The sequence below is a fragment of the Brassica oleracea genome, chromosome C4 (genome assembly GCF_000695525.1).
Source record: "Brassica oleracea var. oleracea cultivar TO1000 chromosome C4, BOL, whole genome shotgun sequence".
Classification (NCBI taxonomy): domain Eukaryota; kingdom Viridiplantae; phylum Streptophyta; class Magnoliopsida; order Brassicales; family Brassicaceae; genus Brassica; species Brassica oleracea.
This window is the reverse complement of record NC_027751.1, coordinates 51,657,838-51,667,232: the sequence shown is the minus strand read 5'-3', so window position 1 is coordinate 51,667,232 and position 9,395 is coordinate 51,657,838. Positions and strand designations below refer to the sequence as shown.

Genomic DNA, 9,395 nt, shown 5'->3' with positions numbered 1-9,395 from the left:
GATTTGTGTCATATTTTAATTGTGTTCAACTCAAAACCAATTAAATTTATTAATTTATTGTCTTTCTTAATTTACTGAGTATTAATTTATATAGTTTCCATTGCATTATACAGAATTTATCATGGTCAAGCTCTTAACGAAATTGAGATATTTATTTTGATATATAAAATCACACAAAACATACGAATTATAAAAAGTACTTTACAATTATTGGGGTACATAGTGTTTTGGTTTTTTACCAAAACTCTGAGACAACTTGGTTGGAAATTTAACCTTATTTGACTTAACGTAAACATCAAGATCTTGATGATTTGCCAGGAAGTAGTCTTGGAAATTTTAGATCTGCATTTTCGGATATAAATGAGGAGCCAGCCTGGGTTTAACAGATGCGACTAGAGGCTTGGCCATAAACAAGTTGCTCTCAGCTGAGACGAGCTCTATTTGGCTTGTACCTGGAGGAAGAGTCCATTCGAACCCCTGGAGAAGCCTGGCTAATAACATAATGGTCATAGATGCCCCAATCTTAGTTCCTGGGCAGGCACGCCGGCCAGTGCTAAATATCACGAACCTCATATCCGGTTCCATCAGAGTCACTCCCACTGAGTCTCGTTCATAAAGATGTCTTTCTGGCTTGAATGCCTCAGGCTGGTCCCATATCTTAGGGTTCCGACCAAGTCCTAGACGGCTCACAAAAATTTGGCTGCCTGTCATTGCAATTAAACACATATCAAACGTCCAGGTCATATTATTTTATATTGTATCCTGGTAGAACACTTAATGTCATACGCAGGGGAGAAGCTACTTCATTATCTATGCAATTGCACCCACTATATATTGTTTTAATTGTTTTATAAAACGACAATTTGTAAGTTACTGAAACTCAGGCAAAATTCATCTATATACCTATTGTTTTTTTTAGTTTACCCTCTAGGTTCATGACGTTATTATTGTGTCCTGTTTTATATTTTTATTAAAATAACCAGAAATAATATATTCTAGGTTTGCCCTTAGTCATATGATGTATGTAAATTTGCTAGGAGTTTATGATTGTATCCTTCTGTTTTATATTTTTATTAAAATATTTTCCCTGTAATTATTATATGTTTTTAGCTTTGCTATGTAAATATATCTTTGGACCTCTTTTTTTCTTGTTTTCTTGTGGGCCTTGGCGCATCACCTATTGTACCTATTGTCAGAGTGTTAGACCATCATTATCGCTAGGTTTTTAGGTGGGTTCTTAATTTAATTAGAATTAAAAATAAAAATTACCATAGAGCTCCCGTTGCAGAATCTGCTCGACGATTGCCATAGAGCTCCCGAGCTGCTTAATCTCGCCGATACTGCTCCCAGTGGAGATAGAACCGAAACAGGTGGTTCCGGAAAGGATTACAGCAACCCCGTTGGCTCATCGGAGTCTCCTTAGCCGATGAGTATTTTAGCAGTCGTCGCTCTGCTTTATTTTCTTCTGGTTTCTGCAAGTCCGATCGAGACATACGTTTACTAATTACCGAGTTTGCTTGTTTCCTGGTTACAAGGGACATGTTTCAAACAGAGCTTGAACTCGCCTAACATGAAGCTGTGGATCACTGGATCACTTCTAAACCAAGGTTTTTGAATTCGTCAAATCATTCACTTGATTTTGTAAGAGTGTAATGCGCGATGTTTCAATCTGATTTTGTATGTTTTATAACTACCAGGGGTCTAAAGTTAATTTTATGGATGTTGTTTATGCTTTGAAGAGGCAAGGTCGCACTCTCTATGGCGTCAGACGAGGCTGCTTCTTGAGCTTGACGCTGCTCCTAGCTTGAAGAGGCAAGGTCGCACTGTAATCACATTGCTTGTATTGAAAACTTGCAGATCATAGTCTATTCTTCTGCAAAAGCCTTTAGAGGAAGCAAAAATGACAGAAGCATTGCAGAATGACGATGCCTGTGTTGGGTCATTTCAGAGCTTCATGAGTGATTGATAGCTCGTGGTGGTTTAGTATTGTTGATGTCACTGGGATCACTCATGGGAAAGGTTTTCAGGTGAAAACTGATTTTAAAACTACGATCTTTTCTTTGTCTTAGATAGAACGTAAGTGTTAGAATAGTCAAGTAACAATGTGCTTTAGTGTCGAGAGTTAATGGATGTGTTGTTGATGTAATTTTCTTGGATGACAAGGTTTCAATGCATAGAATGAAAAAATTAAGAACCCAGAAAATAGAAGACTACCATTGGGGAGACCCAAAATTAAGACATGATTTAACTAAGGTTCTTAATTAGTTTTAATTACTAAAATAATGAATAAGAAACCCAAATGGGTTATGGGTTAATCATGCTCTTAGGATATCTCTATCAGGGGTTTTTAGTGAGTCTTTCATTATTATAAATATTGAAACAAAGGAAATAGCATGAAAGAGGGAAATTAAGGCTCTTCCACGTCCAGATAAATATATTCTCTAAGAAAATCTCCAACTCATTGCTATTTTAATTTTTATAATAACATTTAGATGTAAAATTGATCCAACTCATCTATATTTTTTATTCTAAAAATTCTATTTTTTCTATTAGTGAGGAATAAATAACAATTTCCTATCTTTTATTCTATAACTAGAAATTGTTAATTTAGAAGTATACGTTAGGGTAGACTTTATCGTTTTTGTATTTTATAGGTAAAAATAACATAACATATAGGAGATGGTCTAACAATTTTAAGAAACCCAATTAACAAATGGCAAGTGATGATTGGTTTAGTGGTTTTAAAATACCATAAATAATTGTATAATTGAAATATTAATTTATCTAATTTAAAAAAAAAAAAAAAACTCAAGGAGTTTCTGAGCGATGTCACTTTCTATCCATGCATGCATGTCATCGACGTGAGAAATGTTATTTTCTTTGCTGTTGTTGTTATTGTTACCTTTGGGGATGAAATAACCAGCGAGAGTAGTATTTTCGATGGCTCCATGAGGAGGCATGAACGCATTAACTGGGTGAAGTCGGAAAGATTCTCGGCTACAAGCTTTGATGTAGTTGAGTTGTGGTATGTCTGATTCTTGCACAAGTCTGTCTTTACCAACTATTATGTCCAACTCCGTTATAGCTTTCTCAAGAATCTCTGGATGATTCAACATCTCGGCTATCGTCCACTCCACGTTATTCATCGTATTGTCGATTGCTGCAACATTGATGTTCTACATATAGCATAATACATGCATAAGAGATTAGTTAATTAATTAACTAAGCCAATTTTTTATTTCAAAAAATGCGAAGTGTGTGAACATCACTTACCTTGCATTGAGCCCTAATCTCATCAAGTGTGAATAAATACATTCCTTGGTTATTCTTAAGCGTGATAAGAGTATCGAGCCAATCATCTTCTGTCTCTTTTCCACCTTTATCCCTCCACAAATGCATTCTCTCGTGGATGATGGGATCATTGCACCTGTTGATAATATCGATCGCTCCTCTTAGCTTCGCCTCTTCTCCATCGATGTTCCATCCTCTAAGGCAAGATATATAATTCGATATGTTAAAGCTGAAAAAACAATCAATAGCTTGGTATATTGCGTCCATATGCTCTCTTTCTTTCCTCCCGAGACCGCCGTCCTCCGCCGGTTCTTCAAAATGCCTCTGGCCAAACATCATCCTCATCATCACCGCGTGGGAATAAGTTAAGGCGACGTCCCTCACGTTGACCGAGTTAATCGTTGACTGTAATCCGCATAGATTAAAGATATACGTCACGATATTATCGGCTTCTAGAGTTCTATCACCGAGCGTTTTGTTCAACGTTGACGGAGACATTAGTTTGGTGACCATCACTTTCTTCATCAGCTTCCGACTCTCTCCATATGGAGAGAAAATAATGTCCTTGTAGCCATGGCTTATGAGATTGCTTGAGTAGGAGTCAGCTCTGTCTGCGAGAGCCTCGTCTTTTTCCCTAAGCACTTCTCGGGCAATCTCGCTTGATGTTACGGTGATGACGTGGACGCCGGCGAAGCGGAAGCAAGCTATCTCCGTTTGCATGTCTTTCATGACGCGGTGGATCCACAGGTGAGTTGGCCGGTTCTTGACCATTTGCGACAAGTTGCCAATGATCGGCCACCCCGTTGGGCCTGGAGGAAGCTGATCACCTTTTGGTTTTCTCAAGTAACGTATGGCGAGAGACAAGACCAACGTAACCGAAAATAGAGCAAATATGAAACAATATGGACTGATAACATTCATGTTCATCTGGTTTAAAAAAAACTGGGAATGCCAAAGTGTACAGTTGCTCTGTATTAAATGTGTGCTACTAATATGAACGATCGATGATGAATATATACAATGTTCAAAAAATCGTGAGACTGTAACTATGCGCTTTATAAAGGACTAGCGAATAGACGGATTATATAGGGTCTAGGCGAAGTTTAGGCTTTAACGAATTATTGATTTGTTATATATATATATATATATATATATATATATATATATATTACATTTATATAAAAATATTTTAGTTTTTAAGTTTGATTGTATTATTATTTTTATGAATTATCAAAATTAGATATACAAAAAAAGAAACTAAACAAATTAGTTAACCAAATTAAAAAAATTTAACCATTTTATTACCATTTGAACCGATTTGAATCGTATAAATCAAATTTTTAAAAATCATTTTGGTTAGGACCGAGTTACCGCCTAGGTGCCGTCTAGACCGATTTTTAGAACCATATATATATAATATATGTTTTTTAGCACAAAATGCATTTTTCAGGACCAACTGAATGAATCGACAATGTATATAAAGGAAAACGACAACAATAATTTTTTTTTTAAAACAAATTAGAAACATAATCCGCCCAAAATTACCAAGGTCTTAATTAGGGTAAATTTTTTTGGTTTTTTTACTAAATAAGTTTAAAATTCTGACCTTTTGCTATTCTATGTTATATTATTATTATCATCATCAGAATATTTATTTAATCGTACTATAAATTAAATGATAATCAGTCGACATGATTCAACTACTTGTAATCTTTTTTTAACTAGTAATTCATACAACATAAAGTTAAGAGTATGGTTAAATATCTCTATGAACAATAACTTTACGGCGCACGTTTTTCACAACATGGGTCTACAATGAATGGTTGGGGGTCTTAAAAAAAACACATCCATGATAGACAAATCTCCACTTTGATCAAAAAAAATTTGATCAAAAAAAAAAAAAAAAAAGATAGACAAATCTCCACATCCCTTCAAACCCAGAAGGGCCGATTTTACTTGTAGATTTTCTGAACATCTAATAAATTTTGCATCCATCATTTAGTTAAAATTGTTAAATAGATTTTTGTTTTTGAATTCAGTGCAATTAAACTCCAATTTAGTGCAAGCTACTTTAAATTCTTGACCATTGGATAAAAATGTTAAATAGGTTTTTGTTTTTGAATTTATAGTGTTTTTTCTAAGCAAAACCTTAAAATTGTGCTCATGTTTTATTTAAAATTATTGTATACTTATTATTGTAAACGTTGATATAAGAACTGAAGTAGATAAAGATATAAAAACTGAAGTAGATATAGAGTATGATTGGATAGCACAAGTGATGAAAATATTTTAGCCATATCTCAGTTGTTTTCATTTCAGCTAGCAAATTCACCAGTTAAGTAAAAACAAATTAAAAAGTTTTTTTTTACTCTATTTTTGTTTAATTTATTGTACATTTTCTTCATCCAGATTTATAAAAAAAAAGAGTGGCACAGAGTTTAACTTTTCATTTATTTTAACTATGAGTTTTCAAAAAAAACTATGAGTTTTCCTGTGCCGTATGCATAAATAATATTTTTTTAAATAATAATTTTTTTTATTTTAAAAGAAAATTTAATTTATATACAAACATTATTATTTTTATAGTTTAACTGCAACAGTTTAAAAAAAATTATAAACGTAATTTTGCAATCTTATTCCTTTTGGTTTGGTTTAACAATTTCAATTTTATTAAAAATAAAGTTAAATTTTTTTTATAAAATAATATTAAATTATATTTAAATATTATTTATTTTTAAATATATCTATTGTCATCTAGTTTTAAAATATATGTATATATATTATGGATTTGTTTGTTTTAGGTATAACAAACTGAGAAAATCAATTTGTCAATTAACGTGATGAACAAATATTTTTTTAATCATTTAACTATCAAAAGAATTTTGGCTCAAGAATATTTGATTAGTGTTGATTTAGTTTTGAATTTGATTATATACACTTGCCATTAATTTTGGTAAAAAGTATATATTTGTACAAATATGATATATAAGTTGAAGTAAAATTTATATTTGTAGTTATATTTAGCTTATTTTTATTAATGTGATATATATATACATATATAATAATTTATTAGTGATATATGAGTTATTATTATATTTAATAGTCTTGCCAAAAATAATGATTTATATAGAAATTTTACATTAATAATGATATAGATGTTAATAGTCATTACCATATTTAAAAAGCTTTATCAAAAAGTATAAAATTTTATAAGAAAAATTGTATATGTCACGTTTAGTTTAGTGTTATGTCATATTTTTCCAAATAATGTTTAGGAGATTTAATTTTTACTTGCGGAAGATCCGTCAAAAGTTCTTTGAGGGTATCATGTTTTTGATGGAAACTAAGAATAAGAGAGATTCTCTACAAAATCTCCAAGTTGAATTTGGTTATGATTTTCTTATTACTGTTGAGCCTATTGGCCTTAGTGGCAGTTTAGCCATTTTTGGTTTATCTGAGTTTAATGTTCAAATTTTATCTTCCAATAATAGAGTCATTGATGTATCAGCAACAAGTGATGGCAATAAAGTTTTTTTATCTCTTTCGTTTACGGAGATCCTGTCATTAATCAAAGACATCATGCTTGGGAGCAATTAGCTAGAATCAGTACTTCACGCTCAAATGTGTGGTTCATGGTTGATGACTTGAAATCAATGGCAACCATGAGAAATCAGGAGGTCGTCTCCGAAGTGAGAATTCTTTTTTAGACTATCGACTCATGCAGCAAAACTGTGGGATGATTGAGCTTCCTTACTCGGGAGACTTTATGTCTTGGGTAGGAAGAAGGCATAACTATCTTATTAAATGTAGACTTGACCGAGCGATGGGGAATCCAGAATGGTTCAGCTTATATTCAAACTCATCGAGTCAATATCTCCGCTTCATGGGTTCGGATCACCGACCTATTATCACTCATCTGTCCAACCGCAAGAGAAACGAAAAAGTTTCGCTTTGATAGGCGTTGGATATCCAAATCTGGTTTTGAAAACATAGTACAAGAAGGTTGGATAGATATTGAGAGCAATGACAATATATCTCTCCATGATCGTATTAAGTGATGTCGATCAACCAATGCTCGATGGCGCAGAGAGGAGAACTATAATACACAAAAAATCTTGGAAGAACTTAAAGATAAGTTAGACAGAAGTCAAGTGGACCAGTCCCTCTCAGCGGCTGAAGTCTCCTCAATAAAGGCGGCCGTAATACGAAATTCTACCATGCTACAACCAAACAACGACGTGCAAGGAACCATATCAGTGGCTTGAATGATAGCAGAGGAGTTTGGTGCGAGAAAGAGAGAAAAGTAAAAACAATCGCCGTGGAGTATTTTACTGATCTTTTCTCATCCTCTACGACTGCTGATGTTGAAGTGTCTCTAAACTACCTGGAAAGTACTATCTCTCTAAAAAATGAATGAGAGCCTATGCGGAGATATAACTCCAGCCGAAATTAAAAAAAAAACAGTTTTTTCTATCCATCCAGAGAAAGCTCCAGGACCGGACGGAATAACAGCCCTCTTTTATCAGAAATATTGGAGAACCATCGGCCCTCAGGTGATCAAAATGGTACAAGATTTCTTAAATTTTGACTCTTTTGATCCTCGGCTCAACGAGACAAATATTTGCCTAATCCCAAAAAACGAGCGGCCAAGAGATATGACTAATTTCCGGCCAATTAGCCTCTGTAATGTGTGCTATAAGATTATATCTAAAATACTATGTCAGAGGCTACGAAGATATCTGCCGAACATTATCTCTGAAACTCAATATGCCTTTGTGGCAGGACGTGCCATCACGGATAACATCCTTCTAGCTCAAAAAGCCTTTCACGCCCTGAGAACTAATAATAAATGTAAGAATGAGTCCATGGCCATTAAAACAGACATGAGCAAAGCTTACGATAGAGTGGAATGAGACTTCTTAGAAGCTATGATCAGGAAAATGAGATTCAGAGAAAAATGGATCCTTTGGATAATGAGATGTGTCAGATCAGTCTCCTATAGTGTACTGATAAATGGAAATCCCACAGGCCACATAATTCCCTCTAGAGGATTACGGCAGGGTGATCCACTCTCACCATATCTTTTCATTCTCTGCACAGAAGTTCTTATAGCGAATATAAGAACAACGGAAAATTTAGGACAGATTACTGGCCTCAAGGTGGCTCAAGTAAGTCCTCTGATATCTCATCTCTTCTTTGCAGATGACGGCCTCTTCTTCTGTAAAGCAGTCCCAGAGCAATGCAACAGCCTACTAAACGCTCTAAACGCTTATGGGATTGACTCTGGACAAAGAATTAATTTTGAGAAATCAGCTATCACTTTCGGTAAAAAAGTGCCTCAAGAAAATATAGAAAATTTGCAGAATATTTTAGGCATCACAACTGAAAGTGGCAATGGAAAATATTTAGGCATCCCGGAGCAATTCCAAGGCTCTAAGACCCAGGCCTTTGCCTATGTCCAAAACAATCTTCACCAGAAAGTTAATGGATGGACGGTAAAATACCTCTCCAGAGCCGGCAAAGAAGTTATGATCAAATCTGTAGCAGCAGCCATTCCGACATTCCCAATGTCGTGCTATCTCCTCCCTAAAGGATTATGTAAAAAGATATCTAGTGCGACATTTAATTTTTGGTGGGGCTCTGGCCCTAACTCAAAAAGTATGCATTGGATAGCATGGGACAAACTTTGCATCTCTAAGAAGGAAGGAGGGATTGGGTTCCGATCACTCGAAAAATTTAATATAGCTTTATTAGCTAAACAACTTTGGCGATTGGAACAAAACCCAAATTCTTTGCTTACAAGAGTTCTTAAAGGAAGGTACTTTCGAAATTCACATCCGTTCAAAGCACCAAAAGCCTCAAGACCATCCTATGGTTGGAGAAGCATTATGGCTGCAAAAGATCTTATCACTAAAGGTCTTAGACGTACAATAGGAACAGGGGAAGATACACTTGTTTGGCAAGACCCATGGATACCTGATGAGACCGCCAGGCCTCCTAAGATAAAGCAGGACTATGATCTGAACCTTAGAGTGTCTGACCTAATCGATCATGTGAAAAAAGAGCGGGACACCACTAAACACAGGAATTTGCTCCACCCCAAC

The 9,395-nt window shown here is 34.6% G+C and overlaps 1 protein-coding gene across 1 annotated transcript; it reads right to left on the bottom strand.

Moving 5' to 3' along the window:
- Nucleotides 1-319: 319 nt before the first annotated feature.
- On the bottom strand, nt 320-4,218 carry LOC106342122 (dihomomethionine N-hydroxylase-like). Its single transcript, XM_013780963.1, has 3 exons — nt 3,274-4,218; nt 2,903-3,176; nt 320-704 (listed from the first exon to the last, which is right to left on the bottom strand). Exons 1-3 carry the CDS (start codon nt 4,216-4,218, stop codon nt 337-339), a joined length of 1,587 nt encoding a protein of 528 aa, XP_013636417.1. The 3' UTR covers nt 320-336.
- Between the last annotated feature and the right edge of the window lie 5,177 nt (nt 4,219-9,395).